The sequence below is a fragment of the Talpa occidentalis genome, unplaced genomic scaffold (genome assembly GCF_014898055.3).
Source record: "Talpa occidentalis isolate TD23 unplaced genomic scaffold, MPIMG_talOcc4v2.1 talOcc4.15, whole genome shotgun sequence".
Lineage (NCBI taxonomy): Eukaryota > Metazoa > Chordata > Mammalia > Eulipotyphla > Talpidae > Talpa > Talpa occidentalis.
In genome coordinates, this window is record NW_023601543.1 from 20,443,551 (window position 1) to 20,465,791 (window position 22,241).

Below are 22,241 nucleotides of genomic sequence, written 5' to 3' on the forward strand. Positions count from 1 at the left end.
CCATTTCCCCACCACAAAACAACTACTTAAAATGGGGATATGTTTATGTTGTCTTTCCTTGCCTTGCACCTTTAAAACTAGAAAGTGCTTTCATTTGGCAGTCTAACTTAAGAGTTGTTCATTTAATTTGGTAATACCCAATTATAATTTTGAAAATATGAAAACAAATAAAAAGCAGTCTGAGTGGCCATCCATCCCCCTGGGGCTCTTCCCAAGTTCCTCCTTCTGGAAAAGCTGTGGCAGTGGCAGCAGGGAGTCCATGTCAGCCAGCACTGGTCATCGGCCCTCATTGATGGAGCTGGGTGCCCTCCCTTTGGGAATGTGATATTGCGATAACCTGAAGTTTTGAATCTTGTTCTCTGGGGACTCTTTGCAAGAAGACAGACTAGAAATGAAAGAAAACCAGAGAGGAAATTTTGAGAAACCCATTTTTCAATCAATTTCCTCATTTCTCATTAACCAAGTGGCCTGATAGGAAGCAGACATTAGAACATTCTTATCTGATCCTCACTTTCTCAGACACCCTAGATGGGCAACTTTCAGAAATGAATCCACCCCACTGCCTGCCGTGGTGAGTGTGTGCGCATGTGCGCTGAGTGTGCGTCTGTGTGCAAGGGCACATGTGTATTCAAATCTTTTATCAAAATTCTTGCTGTTTCATTTTCCAAAGCCTAAATGCCTTTGGTTTGGTGTTTCCCTTTTCAGGATTTGAAACCACTCTATGCTAACCGGTGCCACTATGTCCCCAAGACGTCCCAGAAGGAAGCTGAGGAGGTGAGACAGAATGAGGTTGAATGTGTTACCTTTTGGGAAAGTCTCCAGTTCTGCTTGAAATCCCCCTTTAACTCCTTTCCACAGGCCTAAGGTTTGCTGCTGAGTGTCTTTGGCTTATTTGTTGAGTGGGTCAGAGCAGTGCTAATGAGGCCATGGTCTTAGGTTGGAGCCTCATGAGGCCTAATCAGATTTACTTTGTTCTGTGGCCACAGGCTGCCCCTCTGACCCCAGCTGGCAGCCTCTCAGTGTGTGGCTTTGATCCCAAGAGGGACAGATGAGAGTTCAGAGGCCACAGGGCATGCCCCTCCCCCACATCTATTGATGATGCTTCAGTTACCTGGACTCGGTTCTCTGCTTCAAGAAAACCAGGAGCCAAGCCACGAGTCCGGGACTAAGGAGGCAGAGCCTGAACCCCACATGCAAGAGGGGTCAGGGAGCCAAATGAGGGTCACTGACAAGCCTGGACCCTTTGAGGCTCTGGGAAGGCTGGACTGTCAGCCCGGCCCAACTTGCGATCCCCCAAGAGGCTAGTCTGATAATACTCAAGAGCGGCTTTGGGTTGGGTGGAGACATGAGAGTACCTGTCTTTAGTTCTCTGGGTTCTGTGTCATCTTATGCTGCTAGGGGCCGCGGGCAGTGAGGTGAAGCACCGTTCCAGGGCATTCTGGCAGAACTTTCATTTCAGTACACAATAACCCCTCCTCCTTAACCCAGACATCCCTTTAATATGAAACTCTAGCATATGCATCTTAGGAATCTTGACAGTGTGGTACTCTATCAACCTCAAATTGAAATTCCCCTACCCCCCAATAGTTAGGAAAATGGTAAATTTGTGATTTCGGGTAGATGTAAAATGGCCACAGCGTGCCACAATGTCAGGGGCCGCCATTTTACATCAAATACAATGTCAGGGCCTCCCCGGTGGCGCAGCGGTTGAGCGCTGGGTTGCGAAACTGCGCGCGGCCTCTGCGGCGCCGGTTCGATCCCCGGCTGCTCCCCGGCCACTGGAGGAGGGTCCCACATGGCGTGCAGACCTCTCCTGCCGCCCGCTGCTCCCCTCAGCAGTGTGCTTCGGTCCTTCTGCCTGCTCTGCTCCCTGCTCTGGCTCTGGTGAATTCTCTCACCCTCCCGCACTTCTGACTGTGCCCAGTGCATGTATAAACAAAACAAACAAACAAACCAGCAAACAAATAAATAAAGCATGCCTCTATTAAAAAAATAAATAAATAAATAAATAAATAAAAAATAAAAAAAAAAAAACAAATACAATGTCAGTGGTGCCCATGGAATTAGACAAAGCAATGAACCTGCTCCCAAGGCATCAGGGTAACTAGTTCTACGATGGTTCTGCCATCTGCTTACCACCCCCTTTTACCTTAATCACAAATCTCCCATTTTTCTAACCATTCTCAGATTAAAAGAGAGAAATAGAAATGTGTATGTACTTATCAGAAAGGCATTGAGCATCTGGATAAAGGACCCAATATAGAAAAATTGCCAGTGACCATGAATATTCTCTAGAATGCAGCAAAACCAACTTACAAGCACTTCATTACGTCCACAGGGGGGAGAGAGCTGGGAAAATTTCTTGCAAACAAGAGATGGTAAATGGAAATCAGTGTTTACATTTTTTTCTTGCAAACTCAAGATGTATGAAATGGCATGGCTATTCTCTTGATGTCATTGTAATGATTTTCTTGCGTTAACTTGGTGACTGTAAAAAATATGAATTATGACTTCCACTGTTCCCCTGTAACCCTGGTCCCCCTAACCCTATTTTTCCTATATAAGGTCATAAGTTCCTCAACCAAAAATTCTCCTTCCACGAGGGTTATGAGGAACCTTACCCAGGCAGCTAGAGAGGTACTATTGTACTTCAGGGTGCATGTGATGGCCATTCTGTCTTCCTTCCCATCTGACTCCCTCCCCTGGTACCTTAACCCTCCCCCCCCGCCATATCCTTATTTCCTGCCATCCATTTGTTCTTCCATCCATCTTTCCATCCATCCTGCCTCCTCTCCATCTCCCCCCTTCAGGGACGGGGCACTGAGGACTGTGGCTGAGGCTGAACCCACGTCCAGCCACACAGTGACTTGCCTCATGCACCAGTTCAACCACCCCGTGCCCAGCCCAAGCACTCTCATGAGTTGGTGTGTTCATTTCACAGCCATCCGCACCATTTCCATCATTCACTAACTCACTTTTCCAAGCCCAGAGGGTCCTGCCTCCCATCCCGTGCCAGCTTACTGTTGACTGTTGTGTGCCCTCAGGTGAACTGCCCTCATCTCAGCCGTGGATTCTGCACACCGCGCATCCGGGGCAACACCTGCTTCTGCTGTGACCTCTACAACTGCGGCAAGTAAGTGCTGAGTCCCCGGGCACAAAATAATGCTTTGACCACAATGGCACTAAAAGGACTGGGGAGGGGGCTCACAGGAGGGACCAGAGCAGTAGAAGACATTGATCTGTCCATAGATTCCAGCTGACATAACAGGGGCACTTGCCTTCTCTGTGCCAGACATCATGCTTTTAATATGCTTTTAATACGTGATCTCATTTAAGTCTCATCTGTGATGTATGTAGAACTATTCTGCTCACTTTACAGATGATGCGACTTAGAGGAAACAGACAACTAGCCCAGGGTCATACAGAACTTGAAAATGGTAGAGGTAGGGTTCAGACCCAGTTCTGCGTAAGTCCAGGTTCAACAACCTTCAACAAAGAGTTATTACATACTTTCTCTGTACCTGGCCCTGTTCTAGACACTGGAGATTCAACAGTAAAAAATAAAATCCTGTGGCCTCATGGGGCTTATATATTTTGTCAGGGAAGATGGTCAACAAACACAGGCATGTAGACTAGGCCAAGTGTTGATCAAAGCACTGAAGAATGAATCAGGAAAGGTGGATGAAGAGCGACATGGCGGGGAGTGTGTGAGTGGTGTTAGAGCAGTCAGGGAAGGCCTCTTTGAGGAGGTAACATTTGTGCAGAGACCTGAGTGAGGGAGAGAGTGACCCACATCCAGGTGTCAGGTGTTTCAGGCAGAGGGACAGTAAGTATAAAGGTGCCGAGGTAGAAGCAGGCTTGGTATTGGTTCTGCTGCAACCACTCTGGTTCTCTGCTCTCCAATTGTGAAATATTACTTAGTCTTTCTTTCAAAACATATTTATGTGCTAAGAATACTAAGACTACTGCTGAGGAGCTTACAGACTAGTTGGTAAGACAGACACGTGAACAGTTGGTTGCAATTTAGTATAAGTGTGGTGGGGGTGTGCTCGGGCCCTGCTGTCCAAATGACTGGCAGAGTCACTGGGGGGTGGACGGCGGGGTGGACGGCGGGTGGACAGTGTCAAGGAGGGGGTGATATGGGAGCTGAGATTTCAAGGCTAAATAGGGGGTTAGGAGACAAACCAAAAGGGGGTGGAAGAGGGGAGGGTATTCTGAGCAGCTTCAAGGGTAGGGGGAGATCTCTAGATGGCAAGAGAGGTGGGTAGAGCTGTCAGGTCAGATCATGGAGGGCTCATTGGCTCGGGGAATGAATGTGAACCTGACCCTGTAAATAACTGGGAACCATTGAAGGGTAGAGTGGGTTTGAGTGGTTAGAGATTGGAGGTAGCTAGGAGGCCAGTAAAAGAGTCCAGGCCAAAGAGGTTCAGGGGCAGCAGAAAGCAAGGGGCACTTTTAAGAGAAATTTAGAAGATGGCATCAGCAGGAATGCATGAGCAGGTGATGCAGAAAATGAGTGAACAGCCCTGCACGTGGGGTGTGTCAGTCGCTCTGCCCCGGCATCTGCTCTCTGCAGACTCTGCATGAGTGCTGAGGACCTGGAGAAGGGGAGGAATTGGCAGAGGAGTCCTGGATGGAGCTGGACCCAGAGGGGGCACACGGATTACAGCCGCCTCTTACTCTTAGTATTTGGGGGCCAGTTTCTCTGGTTTGAGGATTAAGAGCTGTCAGCCTGTTGGGCACATCAGTTGTTTCCGTACCTTGGCTATGGTGAACAGTGCTGCGATAAACATGGGCGTGCGTCTAGCCCTTTGAATTAGTGTTCCTGCAGCCTGCAGGTAGGTGTCTACGAGTGGGATGACTGGGTCACATGGTAGATTTATTTTTTTATATTTTGAGAAACCTCCATACTGTTCTTCATAGAAATATGACTATAGAATTGAAACTACCGGGGGGTGGGGGTGGGGGGCGGGGAGGGGAGCCAGTGGGCTATGGTGGAGAATCGATCATGGGTGCCTTGGGGGTGGGGGTTGTGTGGTGACATGTATCTGAAGAGGGGTCCATCTATAACCCTAAGTCACACGGTGCCATAAAGCAATGTTACTCCAATAAGAAAACAAAAAAGGAAAAACAAGGAGCTGTCCCACTGGAGCGGGGAGGAGAGAGAACACACACCAGCCCTTAACCTCCTTCGCCAACACCAGCCTCATTTCGTTAAAAGGTTTGGCGGCTGAGGAAGAAAAACATAAAGACTCAAATGAGGTTTGGGGATTGTCTGGGAGGTTCAATTATTCATGCTGTAATAATAACTAACACTTGTGAAGGACTTCCCTCCTTAGCAGCGGTGATTGAGAGCTGGCTATAATTGCACTTTGGAGCCCAGCCTTCCAAAAAAGATCAAAGGAATGCAAAATAGGGCCTGGGGGAGTTGGGGTTATTTTGCTATCTTTCCCTTGGCCCCCCCTTATCCCTCTCTCCCCTGCTCTGGCCTTCCCTGTCTTTTTACCTCCTCGTTCCTCTTGACATCCTCCCCTGGCCTGTTCCCGTCTCCTTTTCCATTTCATGACCTCCTGAGCAGGGGCGAGCTGGGTGCTGGCCAGAACACCACCCCTACCTCCCTCGGGTTGAGAAGCGATTCCTTGCAGACACGCCTTTCTCTCTGCGATTAGGTGTGTTTCTGGGAATGATCTGAATAAACTAAATCCTACTTTAAGTTCCACTTAGCTGGGCCCCTAGGTGAATTTTTTTTGAAAGTGGAGACTCAAGCCCAATTTATCTTCCTGTCAGTCTGATCGTCATAATAACTGACTTTCTTACTTTCTTAAAGCAAATTATGCCAGTATTGTCTTCAAGGCTCATAAGAAAATTTATGAGGAATTCTGCTAAACTCCGGGCTCCCCAAAGGCAGAGAACATGACTAAATCTTATCTTTATCCTCAGGCTCCAGCACAGGACCCAGCCTGAGTAAAGGCCTGAAGAAAAGGGGGTGACATTTGCTAAAATGAAACAAAAAGAATACCTTTTCACCAGGAAAATGAAATATTGGGGTAGGCCACTAAGAGGGTATCTGTCAAGACCCTTTTCCAAATCTGTAGCAAAGATTCCAAGGGCAGAGCTACTAGAACAGGACTTACTGAGCTTTTCGTCAGGAGATAAATGGTATCACTAGGTCAGAAACCAAGGCCTTGAAACTTAAGAGGTGATAATCCTGTAAGAGAGGGAAGACTTTTTCCTCGACCAGAGACTTTCCAGGCAGCATCAAAGAGTTCCTAAACTCAGGACCGAAATATAGTTAACAACAAGCAACAAGCATTCCTTATTGTTGTTGTTGTTGAGGAAACATTGCCTCACAGCCCCGTCCACGTCCACGTCCACGATTCAGGGGAGCAGGCTCACACCTCCTCCTCCGAGCATCGCCACGCCCCGCCCACCGCCAGACCACCCACATGCCTTTGGCAACAAGCATTCTGAGGCAGGGAGACTTTAATTCTGCCGAATACATATTTGTTTTCCTCACACGAAGCTTATTTTTAATCAATTGCCAGCTCCTCCAGTCCATTTCCTGGAAAGGAGGCCAAGAAAAAAAAGTGGGAACAAAAACATCAGGCCGTCATTTGTACAGTGCTACCAAAACAGAGTTTCCACTGTCCCCTAGAACCCACAGACCTTCTTTGACGTCAGGGGCAGTGAGGTTTTAATACCATAGATTATTCCATTTAGCCTTGTCCAGGAAGGTGGCCTTCTCTAGGACACAGCCCCTCAGCAGCTGCCTTTTCACAGTACTTGGCTCCGCTTTGGAGAGGTCAAGTCATTATCACTGGTTTTCAGTGTGTAACCGAAAGGAAATGAAAGGAAATGGCGTGGTTTGCGAACTGCTTCAGCTGGTAATAAAATGAAAGCAGATCGCTTACTTTTCATTCATTCCTCCCTTTGATAAGCGTTTATGGAGCTCCCACTATGTGCCAGGGGCTGCGCTAGAGGAGTGGGCATTGATAAAAGGGAGTAAGGAACTCACTTCAGCAGGGGGAATATGGGGAGGGGACTTAGATGGCTTTTCAGAATATGTGCAGCAGGGTGGGGGTGAGGCTGCTTGTTGCCACCGCCTGTCCACCAAGAGTTGGCAAATAATTCCAGGCCCCTATCGAGCAGCAGAAGGGCGTCCTTTATTCAAAATGCGTTGCCTCCAACACTTGGTGAAATGGGGACTGAAACACAGAGAGGTTATCCGTTTGTCTGGTCACACCCATCGAGTTGAGCGTAAGGAACTGAAAGCCAGTATGGGGTAATCAATCTCATGATCAACGCAATGATCAGTCTTTGAACTCAGTTATTCACTCACCAAGTATTTATTGATGACCTATAATAACATTGCTGTCACTGTGCTAGGCAGGGAGGGAGACAAAAGGATGACTAGCATTTAGACAGACTTCACCTGCACCTTGGCCTTGCTTGTCTCTTCAGCACGTAGTGCAGTACTCAGCACTGAGTAGGCTCCATAAATACTGGAGAAAATGAATAACGGAATTATTAGCACATGCAAAGCACCAGACTAAGAGGAACAGACTGTCTGAGGCTAATGAATGGACACTGGGGTCCTTGAAGAGGGTGCTAAACAAGTGAATAATGAACAGAGGGAAAGACAAGGATGGGTAGCGAACAGAAGGGGGGATTCTGAGCAAAGGTTTGGAACGAATAGCTAGACTCGCCAATTTGGGACCCCTGGCAACTCCAGCCTACCTGGAGTGTGGATTCCACACTGGAATCAGATTCGGGCCAACTGAAGAATTTGGACCCTGTTTCCTGAAGGTAATGGGGAACCATGGAAAGATTTTGATTCAACAAATGACTTCATTTAAAACACCTTTTGGGAAGCTCGCTCTGCCAGTGGTAGGATCTGTCATGCAGGCTGGGGGTAGGGATGCAAAAGATGGAATTTCAGAGGAAGCTCTGGCCTGAGACTGAACCAAATATTGTCATGAATCTCCAGCAGAAACAATCCACATTCGTTTGCCAGACCCTGATCCAGATCTAAGTATTAACTTTTTTTGCTTTGTCATTCAGTAAATAAATTTCTTTGGCTGCTGAAGCTGCCTAAATTGAAGCCAAACACATATTCTCCAAAATGAGTGAATTTTTAACAAGACCCCATTTGTGGTCTCTGCCTTTAAAGTGTTAATGTCTTCTAAGAACAACATTCAGAGGCTTGGATCCTGTTGCCAGGGGCTGGCTCTTAGAGGGGAAAAGATAGGACTGCGAGTTTTGGCGGCCTCTCATTATGTGCTGGAGTGCTGCTTCCATGCGTTCTCTCATGAAATCCCTGGGCTCAGGAAGGCTAAGAAAGTCGCTCAGGGTCAGCAGCACGTAAGTGACAGAGCCAGGATTCCACTGCGGCGCGACAGCAGAGTCCTGGGAGATCCCGCGCATCTCTGTTCTCAGCCCGCCCCGGGCGTGTTAGCAGCAGGCCAAGACCATTTCCGGGAGGCGAGAAGCTGACTCTCAAGCCTCTTCTGTGCTCCTGCACCCACACCCTCGTCCCCACAAACATAGGTCTGCCCTTTCCAGGGGCGAGTCTTGCACAGCTGTGCCTTTGGGGGTAGTAAGTGAGCTGCGTGTCTTCCTCGCCAACTCCAGAGCCGAGTGTAGGTTCCCACATTCTGTTCCTCGGCAGGAATATTTTTTGGTTTAACTTCGGGCATCAATTTTATTTATTTCTGTTGTTATTTTTTCAATTGCAGTAGCTTTGGTCAGCGTATTGATTTGTATAACAGAAGTATAGAATCTCTGCCCTCAGGTGTTGTTACCACACCACACCCACCACCAAGGCACCCTAGTCCTCCACCATAATCCATTGTGCTGGTGGGGAAAAAATTTAATTAAAATTAATTAATTACATTTTTTTTTAAAACCCTAAAAACAAGTGTGGCTATTGAGCACTTGCGATGTGGCTGGTGAGACTGAAGAAATAATTTTTTTTATATTCCTTCATTTTAATTCATTTAAATTTAAATAGCTAAGTGGGACTAGTAGCTACCACATTAGCTCAGATTTCATGAATTCACCTATGGAAAATGCTTAGCACTGTGTCTGGTACCTAGGAAGTGTCAATAAACACTGGGATTAGTTAGTGATGGTAACAAGTGTTTCTCTGGCAGGTAGGGGTTTTTTTGGATAACGAGCAATCACATCCTGATTTATCGTAGCATTTATCGTAATGTCTTGCTCCCTGAGTGCCCTTACCATAGCTCCCCACCTGCCAACCTATCTTTTTGCTAAGCTGCGTGGTAGTCAAGGCGCGCAGGACAGCCTGATCCCTGGGGGCTGACTGCAGTGTCCCTCTCCCTGTCCAGCCGGGTGGAGATCACCGGCGGGTACTACGAGTACATCGATGTCAGCAGCTGCCAGGACATCATCCACCTCTACCACCTGCTCTGGTCGGCCACCATCCTCAACATCGTCGGTCTGTTCCTCGGCATCATCACCGCTGCTGTCCTTGGAGGCTTTAAGGACATGGTAAGGAAGGGACTTTCTATACCACAGAGACCCGGGTGGGTGGAGGTGTCAGGATAGGTGTTTGGGAGGCCATGGACACCCGGGTTTTGGAGGGAGGAATTAGAAGTAGTTGCTTCAAGAATGTAGCTGCCTTCAGACATCTCCAGTTGAAGGAGCCGGGTAATGTCGTCAGTCTGCAAATATTTCTTGTTAATGTGAGTTGCCCGTGTGCTTGTGATACATCCTGGGGGTGGGTGAAGGAGGGAGAGTGTTCTGAGTTCTCCTGTTCATGCTGGTTATATAAACATAAACTTTCATAGCCCCTATGTGTGTGTTCATGTGTGGGCATGTGGACGTGCCCAAGCACACACATGAACTCTTAGTAGCCATCTGGGTAGTTTTTCCCCCTAACAGATTTTGGGAGAGATGGAAGGAAAGGTTTTTGAAGCTACAGGTAAGAGTAATTATAGTGTCGGGCATCCTCGGTGGCGCAGCGGGTTGAGCGCAGTGATGTGGATCTGTCCGCAGCCTCTGCAGCGCGGGTTCAATTCCCGGCCCGCTGGGGAGATTCCCACATGGCGTGGCAAACCTCTTCTGTCTCGCCCGCTGCTCCCCTCAGCAGTGTATTTCATCAGTCTGCTTGTTCTGTTCCCCCCTCTGTCTCTGGTGAATCCTCTCATCGTCCCACGCCTCTGACCGGTACCCCAGCTCTTGTATAAATAAACAAATTTTTTTTAAAAAAGAGTAATTGTAGTATCATAGTGTCTCCCACTCCCCAAAATTCATCCTGGAGTTTTTCCAGAAAGAGCGTCTGGGCCCTTTTCTTTCCTCATTTGAATGACCAGCCCTAGGCTAAGCTGCCTGCCAGATTGTGTCCTCAACCTGGACTTCAATCTCAGGCTCCCTGGGTTCCCTAGCTTTCTTTTCAATTCTCAGTATTGTGAGTGGCTGCAAAGGCACCCGGCACTCAGCACCGGCGGGTGCTTCTTCAGCATAGACCTTGTCTCCTTTGCTTTTCGAGCATTTCTGAGCATGTGCCTATTTCACGAGCCTGGGTCTCTAAGTATGGAGATAATAGCTTTAGCGCTACGGTCACCAGCCTGGCTTCATTTTGGAAAAGAATCACCCGTGGCACTTAAAAAAAAAAAAAACACAAAAAAAACAGATGCTTCAGCCTCTCCTCCAGGGTTGATTTACTTGGTCCAGATGGTCTAAATGGAAGCCCTGCAGCCAGGGTCGAGGTCCATTGCTTTAAAGGAATGTCCTACGTGTACTCAGGGAAATATTTGATCCCCCAAGGGGTGTTCTTTTGCCCCCAGGAATGATGCGGGTAGCTAGGCCCTGAGCTGTTTCTGGCACATTTTTGGTCCCCAAGGAACTGGAACCGGAAAGGCAGTTTGTAAACGTGAGCCTGGACTGTCCAGAGGATGAGTGAAAGGTGGAACGGGGCAGGGGCAAGGAAAAGTCTATACAGTTTGGGGTAACAAGGCCCCAGCAAAACCAGGCTGACTGCAAATAGTTTCTGTTCCTGCTGGTGACCCTAAGTCAAGAGAAGCCCCTCCCTGGATGTCCAGTCGGGCTGCCTGTGCTTCTCTTTTAGCTCTCCCTCGCTCACATATGCATTTCTTGTTCCCACACCCCCCCCCCCCCCCAGTTCGGGAAAACCCAAGCGTGAAGGGGCAGGGAAACATCAACACCAAGGGTGCTGGGCTCCTTGTTGGAGACCTGGGGGCGGAGGTGACAGGTGAAAGCAGAGGCATTGTGTAGAATCTGGGCTGCTCTGCCTGGCAGAGTCTCCCTGGGTTGGCAAGTTGAGGAGCTGTGACGTCAGGATGGGTGTTCAGAGTTCCCTGAACCATTCCTAGAGCTTTCAGACTCTAGGATGCAGTGGCCAAGCTACCCTAATGCGCAAATGCTGTGGGTGGTGGCTATTTGGTAGACTCTATGGGGTTCCTGCGGGGACACTTACAAGCATCAGTTGACCCTCGATGTACGCACGGGTCTATTTCTGGACACTTCATTTCAAAGTGATCTTAGATTTCTAGGGGAACAGAGCATTTGTTCATGGTCTATCTCCCAATAGGTGGCAGTGATAGCCCTTTATCACTGCAAAGTGCTTACCCAATGACTGTCTTCAGGCCTCACCACTAACACTACCTTGTGAGGTATGCTGCCCCCATTTAATAGGGAGCCCACGAGTCAACAGAGGTCAAGTGCCCTGCCCAGAGCTAAATAGCCATGCTTGGGACTGGAGCCCAGGTCTGTCAGATGCCAGAACCTTTATTCTTTCGGCTCCATCCCAGCTGCCCCTAACTAGCATTTGGGTAGCCCTCTGTGCTTTTACAAGTGTTCTAACAGACAGACATTACCTCCTTTGTTTAGTTGCTTTAATTAAAAGAAAAAAAAGCAAGTTGCCTCCAACTGTTGGGAGATTCTTTAGCGATAGAGGAGGAAGGTGAAGGAAGTCCTAAGCATCAAAGGCCGACCCTGTGAACTTAAGCAAGGAGCAGTGGGAAGAACGAAAGAAGAAAGTGAAGATCAGGGGGTGAGATACCCGATTCAAGAGGCCAGGGAACAAGTGGGAGTATAAGATGGTGCCACCAGTGGGGCACCGGTGCTTAGACACTTTATGGACTGAGACGTGGCATAGAATATCCTGTACCATCAAACAGTCAAGCCTAAATGAAATCCTTTCTCTAGGTTCACATGTGGTTGGTGACTTGTGGTGTGTCTCCTCCCTGAGGGGAATGCCCTGGGGTCTGCAGGGAGGCCCAGGGGAGCTGGCTTATGAAAGCCTTTCCTAGGGAGTGAGGACAGCTAGGAGCTGCCATTTCCAGAGTTGTGCGATCCTGAAAAGAAAAGAAAAAGATGTCTTCATTTCCTGAGCAGAGGTGCTTGGTGAAAAGGATCTTGAAGAAATGTTTGATGAAGTATTTGTCGACCTAAGATATAAGGACTTGAGATGAACCTTTAAAAAGTGACTATATTTTGATATCTTGACGTTTTCTCTTAATTGGTGTCTGCTTTAGAGTAAAGTTGGGACTAAAAATGGCATACTCTCCAAAGTCCACAAGCATTGTGTCAGAATCAACTTGGTTGCTCAGGAAAGATTGTTTACACTATTTCCTGAACTACCTCCTAACTCCTTTTTTTTTTTTAAGATTTATTTATTTATTTATACAAGCACTGGATACAGTCAGAAGCGCGGGAGGGTGAGAGAATTCACCAGAGCCAGAGCGGGGAGCAGAGCAGGCAGAAGGACCGAAGTACACTGCTGAGGGGAGCAGCGGGCGGCAGGAGAGGTCTGTGGTCACGCCATGTGGGACCCTCCTCCGGTGGCCGGGGAGCAGCCAGTGATGGAACCGGCGCTGCAGAGGCCGCGGGCAGCTTTGTAACCCAGCGCTCAACCGCTGCGCCACCGGGGAGGTCCATACCTCCTAACTCATTTGACTGGAGCTCAGAATGCTACTGATTAATAATAGGGTGTCACAGCTGAAGCCCAAGAATTTTAACAGAATAACATACAAACTCCTATATACATGCACAAATAGAGATAGAGACCAAATTTATTGTAAAATTGGAATGATTGATTTAAAATAAAACCAGAAAAAAACCCAGACCATTATTTGGGGCCATCTCTTTTGCCCCTTCCCTGCCAACCTCTTCACTTCACCTCCCTCTCTGCCCTCCTCTCTGTTTTGTTGCTTTGTCCATTTCCTCTCTATCATCTACTCTTTTTTTTAATTTTTAAAAAATATTTATTTATTTATTTATACAAGCACTGGGTACAGTCAGAAACGCGGGAGGGTGAGAGGATTCACCAGAGCCAGAGCGGGGAGCAGAGCAGGCAGAGTGACGAAGTACACTGCTGAGGGGAGCAGCGGGCGGCAGGAGAGGTCTGCGCGCCATGTGGGACCCTCCTCCGGTGGCCGGGGAGCAGCCGGGGAATGAACCGGCACTGCAGAGGCTGCGGGCAGCTTCGCAACCCAGCGCTCAACCGCTGCGCCACTGGGGAGGCCCTCTATCGTCTACTCTTGACTCTCTATGACTTTCCTGTGCTCATTCAATCTTCCCCTCAAGTTTCTTGTTTGTTTTTTTTCTCTCTCATAATCAACTTCCTTTCAACAATCATCCTGGGACCCTGACCTCACTGAACACAAAAGCTTCCATAGATAGTAGTTTACATTGTGTGATTGTTTCTCCAAGGTTAGGCTTAGTTTGTTTGCGTAGAAGAAATGGTTTCATTTTGCAAGAGCGGGAGAGGGTGTGTCTGTAATTGACAGAAGGCCAAGGGAAGATGACTTCTGGGACTTCCCCAGAAAGGAAACTTCTTAGAATTCTGGTGGAGAGGTAAGGGCATTTCTGAGCACTCTATCTTTGTGAAGGGAGCCGGTCCTTGGCATGATCAAGAGCTCAGCTCCCTGTCACACTAGAGAGACTGGCAAACATTTCTTTCTCTGGTTGTCTGTGAGCTGCATCTGAATGACTTGAGGTTTGTAGCTCTTCAAATGTCCTCAAAGTGTAAACAGTAACCTGCTCTAAGGAAGGGAACAACAGAACCGTGTTGAAACTTGCTGTAAGGGAGTTTTACCCTGCCAGCACCCCAACATGGTTGCCTGTGCCACTGCCAAAGCCTTGCCCATACATTTTCATCACTTGAGAGGAAACTTCTGCTCTCCATTAACATGGAGGAGATGCATATCAGAATCAAGACATTGATTTTGCAGACATCTCTAGATTACCCATAGGAATGGAGGCGGTGTCAATGACCTGGGATATGGAAAATAAATTAGCCCACACTTTACCCACGTGGCACTTCTAAGGTACAAATCGCAGTGAATAATGAGCAGTGATACCTCCCTTTAGCAGTGCTTTGGCCTCTGTTGTGAGCCGGACCCCCGTCCTGGCCAAGATTCATTTTAACTCGAAGGGCTAGACACGTCACCATGTTGTAAATAGAACACCCATGAATTACATTTTTTTCTGCATTATTTTGTTTGCAGAAGAAAAAGAGGGAGACGAGGAGGGAGGGAGGGAAGTGAAGAGAGTGGGGAGGGGGGAATCATTCAATACATTGCTTGGTCTTTCATGATTTCTGTGCACGCTAGGGTTTTGCTTCCAGCCTGCAAGACTGATGAGAGCAAATACCCTTCACCTCGGCATGAGGGCTCCTTGACAAGGATGGAAAGCACAGGCATCCTCACAAGGTCCATAAGCCCCTTGTAATGCACCTCATTTCTGTCCCAGCAAGAGCAGTGCCTCTGATTTTGTATTTCAGATCTTACTTCTTTTCTTTTAAAAAATCACAGAAATAGAACATTTCAACTTTTCTACAGATTTGAGTTTTTCAAAATAATAAGTTGTGGGAATGACACAAGGAATGCTTGTAGTTGGAAAAACTTTGGCTACATAGTGGAAAGTGACAGTGCCCGCTGACCTTCTACTCTTCCTACGTCCCCCAAGATAACCACAGTTCACAGGTGGGAATCCGTTCAGATTCGTTTCTTTCATTTGCACACACACACATACATATAAGTGTTTGGATCCTTAGAGCCGTTTTAGGTTTACAGCAAAATTGAGAGGAACGTACAGAGATTTCCCCTGAACCCTCTGTCCCCACACATAGAAGGCCTCGCCCGGGATCAACACCCTCCACCAGAGTGGTGCATTTGTTACCAAGGAGAAACCTAGACTGACACGTCAAAATCACCCAACGTCCATAGTTTCCCTGAGGGCTCACTCTCGGTGTTGTATATCCTAAGGGTTTGGACAAATATGTAATAATCTGGGCATCGTTATAATATCATGTAGTGTTCTTTTACTGCCCTAAAACTCCTCTCTCCTCTGCTTATTCATCCTTTCCCCCAAGCCTCTGTAGTTTTGCTGGTGGCTTCTTCTTCTTTTTTTTTTTTTAACTTAACAATATGTCACAGACCGCTTTCTCTGGCACTAATGCATTCTGGGCAGCTTTTTCGGGTCCACATCATGATCAATAGCTGCCTGGTTGTGCCCAGTATGGATGCACCACAGTTTATTTAACCAGTCTGCTATGGATGAAGTTTGCTTATAATTTGTGTTTTTCTACAGAACCCAACTCTCCCGGCTCTGAACTGCTCTGTTGAAAACGCCCATCCAACTGTTTCCTACTATGCGCGTCCTCAAGTGGCGTCCTACAACACCTACTACCACAGCCCTCCTCACCTGCCACCGTATTCTGCGTATGACTTCCAGGTATGTCTTGAGGGAGAGAGAATGCTCCATTACTCTTGCTCTCACTCATGCTCTCTTGTTCTCTTCTCAGCTGTGGAGGCTGCCCGGTATGTACGAGGTAGCCAGGCTGTCTGTCCCTGATGGCACTTAGCGGCCTGTGGACACCAGCGACTAGCTTAAGGACCATGTGGGCAGACAACGATGGGAGAGATGAGGCGGGCAGGAAACACACAAATGGAGAAGAATCAGAGAAATGGATGAAAAGGGGCGGGAAGGAGATAAGATGAAGGTGTCCCAAGTTGCGTTGCCCTACACCAGAAAGAATATGGTTTGGCTGGGGGAAAAGTGGCTTGTTTATACCTTGCCATGGCCACAGTAGATTTGCCATCCCTCTGCCACAGGAAGAGGCCTGGTCCTGCTCCTTGGCACAAGGACATCCCGAGCCACACAAGGGTTTGAAGCCAATCTGTAAGGAGGAAAGAGTCCCCACTTTTTTTTTTTTTAAGATTTATTTATTTATTTATTTATACAAGAACTGGGGTATGGGCCAGAGGTGGGAGGGTGAGAGGATTCACCAGAGACAGAGCGGGGAGCAGAACAGGCAGACGGACTGAAGACACGGCTGAGGGGAGCAGCGGGCGAGTCAGGAGAGGTCTGCCGCACCATGGGGGCTGCTCCCTGGCCGGCCGGGAATCGAACCCATGCTGCAGAGGCTGCAGACAGCTTCACAGCGCTGGCTCAACCCGCTGTGCCACCAGGGAGGCCCGAGTCCCCGCTTTTTCTCCAAATCCCCTAATGAGGACTACACAGAGAAAATATTTTTTTGTAACGCCCCCTCCCCTTTCCTGCCCTGTTATCGTGTGGGTCAGAAATAGTGTTGCTGAATTTCCCCTCTCCCCTTTCTCTTTTGAGCTGAGACCAAGCAAAGAACAACAGAACCCAAAAAAGGCACTTAACTGAAAGGATCCATTGTGTGCAGAGCACTGCACTAAGCCCTTCCAGAAAACAAATGAAATGCTCCTTTAGGCGTTTACAGTGATTGTAAACCCTTGACCACAGAAGACCAGGGCCACACTAAAATCTAGTTAATTCATAATTTGCGGACCCAAGGAAATACCTGTGAAGTGACGGAAGCGCGAATGAAGTCGCTTCTATTGCCAAAGTGCATGAATGTTCCAAGGGAACATAAAGGGAGACTGTTGGGGGTGCTTGCACTACCCAGCCAGCTTAGGAATACAGCCTCATTTGGAGACAACCTAATTTCAGCCTCAGATCAACAAAACAATTGAAACTGAAAAGCCCCATTTAGTTGAATCAAGGTATACGTTTGTTTGGCTTTGGGGGAGGTCTGGAGCTCTGTATTTGCAATAGAAATATATAATGTTTCAACTCTTTCGCTTTTATAAAATTTAGCACTAGAACAAGGTTCTAGAACAATCCATGAGAGCTTGGAAAAAGTAATGTTAGAACTTGTTTGAAAGCCTTCTGAATTCACACTACCCCTTACACCTCTTTGGCCCTTTCTCCCTCCCTCCTCCTCTTCACCCCGGAAACCTCATTTTATTTACCAGAATCCACTGATTTTTTGAGTATTTGCTTTGTCTCATTGTCCTCTGTGTCAATATCCACTATTTGTCTTTGTCAGGCAGACTAAGGCTTTTCCCTTTTTAACAAGCAGCGCCTTAAGGAGGAGCAGTCCTCTCCGTCACACTCTAAGCTAGGAAGTCCCTATCTCATATGGAGTCATCTCGCTCTTCATCATTCCTTATTCAGGTGCTACCCCAAGGAGGAAGCAAGATTGACAATGCCAGGGGTGACTCAGGCTTCTGGTTTCAGTGCAGTCAATGTTTATACTCCCTGTTTCCATGTGCCAGGCACAGTGGTAGGAGCTGTGGATATAGATATTGAATGAGACATAGGCTCTGCATTAAAACATTCATATAGGGACTTAGGGGGTGGTCAGGGGACAGCCAGGGGGACAAAAAAGTAAATAGAGTGTTATGAAACCCAGAGACAGGCTACGGAACCCAGCGGGGGGCCACAGCTCTAGTCACCTAGCCTTAACCAACACTGCAGGCTCGCAGCAGGGACTTCAGCATTTGTGAAAGACTGTACTTTTTTTTTTAAAGATTTATTTATTTATTTATACGAGCACTGGGTACAGTCAGAAGCGTGGGAGGGTGAGAGAATCCACCAGAGCGGGGAACAGAGCAGGCAGACTGACGAAATACACTGCTGAGGGGAGCAGCGGGCGCGGCAGGAGAGGTCTGCCCGCCATGTGGGACCCTCGCCTGGTGGCCGGGGATCGAACCGGCGCTGCAGAGGCTGCGGGCAGCTTCACAGCCCAGTGCTCAACCCCTGCGCCACCAGGAGAGGCCCAAAAGACTGTACTTTTTATACCAGCTCCCATTCATTGAGCGCTTATTGTATGCCAAGCATTATGCTAAATGCTTGTGTCATCTCATTTAGTCCTTAAGGGGAATGCTCTTGTCATTGCCATTTTTAAGATGAGATGACTGAGTCATGGAATTTTCTAAAGCCACAGAGATGGTAAGTGGAGGAACAAAGATTAGACTCTAGGTCTGACTCCAGAGACTGGCTTGGGGGATTCTTTGGAGCAGCTGTAAGTTTGAACATAGCATAGCTCTGTTCCCTGGTTAATGTTAAGATGTTAATACCTTCCTTCTATTGGTTTAAATTATGGGCTTTCTGGCCTTTACTCAGAAAGGGTCTCTTTACGCTTCCTGATTACATTATTAATTGCTCCCTGCTCTAGCGCTCGCTCTCTCAAAGTTCAGGCTGTCTTTTGCATTCCCTTTTTGGAGGCTTGATAACTGTATGGTGTGGGTTTTGAAGGGTGTGTTTTTAAGTGATTGCTTTCTCCCTCGAACTTAAATGGTGTTTCATTTTAGTTTTCGAGCTTTCTTTTGTTCACCAAGTTCCATTTCGTTATAGTTTCAAAGGAGGAAATACCAGTGTTTATCCAAGAAAGCCAAAAGGACAGGGAAACATCTGCTTATGTTCCCACATAAATAGAAAGCAGTCAGCAAAATGCACAGCAGCTCAGCAGCTCTGACAATAAAACCTCCAAAGCACAAACCTGCCAAAAAAAAAAAAAAAAAACAAAAAACAAAACAAAAAAAAACAATGGCCAGCAGTCCCTTATGTTCTTCTCAGATTGCAAAAGGGCCCACATTACAGCAGGAAAACTGACCTATTCTAGTATTTCTTCTGAACTACTTCCTCATTCTGTTCGTTTCCAAATGGGACTATTTATGTGCCTTTGGGTTTGAAGACTTCTCTTTCCTTGTTACCCTAAGGCTTATAGAAGGAAGAGGAAAGAAAATGTGTTTTAACCGTTATAGTCATGCCTCTGTTGGGTAACTGGCCAGTTAGGAAGCTTGGGAGACGCTCCTTGTGCTCAGACCGGGGGTCCGGTCAGCTGGTCCTGAGGAAGTTCTAAGTGCTGAGCTTGGAGAAACCGGATGTTGTCACATGGTAAATTCCCAGGTGTCTGTGTTTTAATGAACTCCCATCCCCCAAAGCAGCAAGGCTATCAGCTGGGGCCTCCTTCACCTCCTTGCTCATCAACCCGAGGCTCACTTCTCTGGCGCTTGCGCTCATTTCCTCATTGCCCATACTTCTGCTTCAGCTCAGCCATCCACATCCGGTAGGTCCCTTTCTTCTGCTGCTGGGAAATTCGGCTCTGTGTAGCTGGGGGTCAACCTCTTAAGGATTCCAGCCATAACTCGTAGTCTGACATACCAGGCCTTTCCCCCGACTTCGGTTTAAGCTTGGACTGTCCTTTTCCTGTCCAGTCGGTGAATTGCCAAGTGTAGCTTAATACAAAAGTCTCAGTTTATGCAAAATGCAAGTGCCTCCATTTATGCTCTTTACTAAATTGCGTGAGAATAGACTATATCTTTGCCACCAAAAATGACCCATTAGAAATTGGGCCCGTTTAACAAAAGCATTGCTTGGATCCTGGAGGAGGTGTTCTACGGCACAGGGTGCTGCTTCCACTCAACCTTTTCCTTTTATTTCCTCTCTCCTGCTAAGGGGAGAGAAGGGGAATGCAAAGATCTAAGAGATCCTGGATGTCCCCCTTGGGGCACAGCATCTTTAACTGGTAACGTTTATCACCTGGCCGGTTCCAGGGCTCTTTCCAGTGCCGCTGCCTCACAGGGTGCTTGAAGGAGGCACATGCCCTGACAGAAGAGCACGTTGATCTGGAAGAGTGGAGGTCAGCCGTCAGGCAGAGGGGGAGCAGGCCAGAGTGGAAGAGGAGGGTGTGTGTGTCCTGAAAGGGGGTGCTTCTCATTTAGCACCATCGACCTGAAGGGCACCCCAGTCTCTGAGAAGCGGCGCACACAGCTCGAGTGGACTAGGCCCTGCAGAAGGCTATTTAGATGCTTTGCATGCTTTGTGGTATGTGGAGATTCAGAGCTCTGTTCTTCTGAGCTGCCTGTCCCATTAGTGAAGTCCACTCACAGGCAGGAACCAAAATGCACTAGGCCAGCTCCCCAGCTGCAACAAAGCCAAATCCTTCCTAAGGTGCCTGCCTGTTGCTAGGAAACTCCACGCTGGTACTGTGGGCCTTTTCCCCACCAAACCTCAAGGGTGTGTGGACCGCAGCCAGTTAGCTCCCTAGCTCTGCCAGGAGGCCTTCAATTTTATCCTTACGATGCCCCGTATCCTCACAGGGAAGAGAGAGTTGTCCCCTCCCTTCCCCCCGATATTTCTCAAACATGAAACTGAGAAGGGAAAAGCTGGAGGATGTTGTGCGCCCCCCCCCTTTTATTATCAAAGTGTACAACTGCCCCCCCACAGCAGCTGCTGCCCATAGAAGCCTTTTAATGCCTTTCAGGCCAGAACTGTCTGTAGCTCCACTGTAGGAGACTTGCCCCTCCCTTCTGTGGCTGGGAACACCTAAAACTGGCCTCCCACACTCACCGTCCTGGAGTGGGATTTAGAAGGGCAGCGGACCACGTGTCCAGGCACCGATTCTTATTCCTGGTAGGGTTTTGTTCCCTCTAGTTAAGGGGCGACCATTTTTAGTTGAAGAAAACACCAGATAGAGGAGAGAGGGGGAGGAGAAACAAAGAGTTGGGTGTGAGGTGGAAAATGAGGAAATCAGGACACTGGCGTCTTAAGAAGTCCATCTTCCTGGAGGGAGGAGAATATGTGAGATTTTAGAAAGGAATCTGGCTTGTTTTGAGTCCACTGCTTCAAGTTGTCTTGCCTTTCAAGGCTCTGTGGGTTCTGTAACCCTGTCATTCCTTCACTCGGGGTGAAATAATGCATGGGGTAATGGCAGCTACCGTCTCTGCTCGGTCCTAACATGGGCTAAGAGACAGATATTTCAGTGTCTCGGGCAAGACCCAGAAACCTGAACAACCCTTTCTACGGACATAGAGGTCAGGACTGAGGACAAGGAGAATCAATACGTGGTGTCAGAACAGCGGAACCCTCATGTTGAGGCTGACCCAAGATTGTTCCAGACCTGAAAAAATGGCATGATCTATGGAGACTCTGGCCAGAACAAAGTGAAGGTTTGATCTCCTTAAGCAGCACTTGAACTCTTGAGAAATTTTGAGATAAGTGGATTTTTAAAAATTATTATTAATATACCAGTTGCTCTGAGAGCTAAATACACAGAGAAAATTGCACTTCTTCAGCTGTTGGCTTCTGTTTGCTCTTCCTGAGAGCCTAAAACCGGCCTCCTGCCTTTTGCCATCCCTATAGCCCTCACCAGCCTTCAGGCCTCAGCCACGCGCCACCACTGGTGCAAGGTAGCTGCACCCACAAGGGGTATCCTATTCTTTGAGTAGAACATTTATTTTTTCAAAAAATGCCAAGTTCATCTTATATACCCCCGAAGTTGTAAGTCACTCGTTCAACATTTATTCAGCACCCACTACTTGCCAGGCACTGTCTTAAGCTCTGGGGGATACAGCAATGAACAAAACAGGTCAGCCCTTCTTGAGTAGGGAAATCACTAGGGTTCAGGGCAGATACATGAGCCAGGGGAAGAGACTCCTAATATGCTAATTGACTGGGTATTTTGAAAATGCATGCCCCCTCCCTGCCCAGAGATGAGCAGTCAGGCCACAAAAAGTGAACGGAATCCTCAGTGTCTCTGCAGCCTGACAAGTTGCCCCTCGTTGTTATCACCGGCATTCCCATCTCCACGCCGCTCTTCCCTCTTTGCGCTCCAGCCTGCCCTGCTCCTGGGGAGTTACGTGGGATAGAGATTGTTGGCCTTAGAAAGCTCTAGTTCAAAAAAAAGCCATTTAACCTCTCTGACCCTCGTTCTTTGTTTCGTTGTCTATGAGGTGGACTCTTTATGTAGTATGTTCTCTGAGTGAAGACATTCCCAGGTATTAATGGCTTAACCTCAATAAATGTTCTTTTTAATTTTTTTTTAGATTTTATTTTATTTTATATAATTCTTACATCATTTTTCATATTTGTACAATGTATGCATTTTCATTCTGGTTATATTCCCCATACAATTCCCACCCCCCTTATTTTGGCCCTAA

At 47.7% G+C, this 22,241-nt stretch overlaps 1 protein-coding gene across 2 annotated transcripts in view; it reads left to right on the top strand.

Moving 5' to 3' along the window:
- Positions 1 to 22,241, top strand: part of TMEM255A (transmembrane protein 255A) — a 51,883-nt gene that overhangs the window by 25,976 nt on the left and 3,666 nt on the right. Inside the window, exons 5-9 of one of the 2 annotated variants that reach the window (XM_037512012.2) lie at positions 706 to 774; positions 2,566 to 2,637; positions 3,045 to 3,133; positions 9,348 to 9,510; positions 15,577 to 15,720. In XM_037512012.2, the coding sequence (XP_037367909.1) occupies positions 706 to 774; positions 2,566 to 2,637; positions 3,045 to 3,133; positions 9,348 to 9,510; positions 15,577 to 15,720 (537 nt within the window). The remainder of the gene's footprint in view (positions 1 to 705; positions 775 to 2,565; positions 2,638 to 3,044; positions 3,134 to 9,347; positions 9,511 to 15,576; positions 15,721 to 22,241) is intronic. The other variant, XM_037512013.1, reaches the window with a different exon arrangement.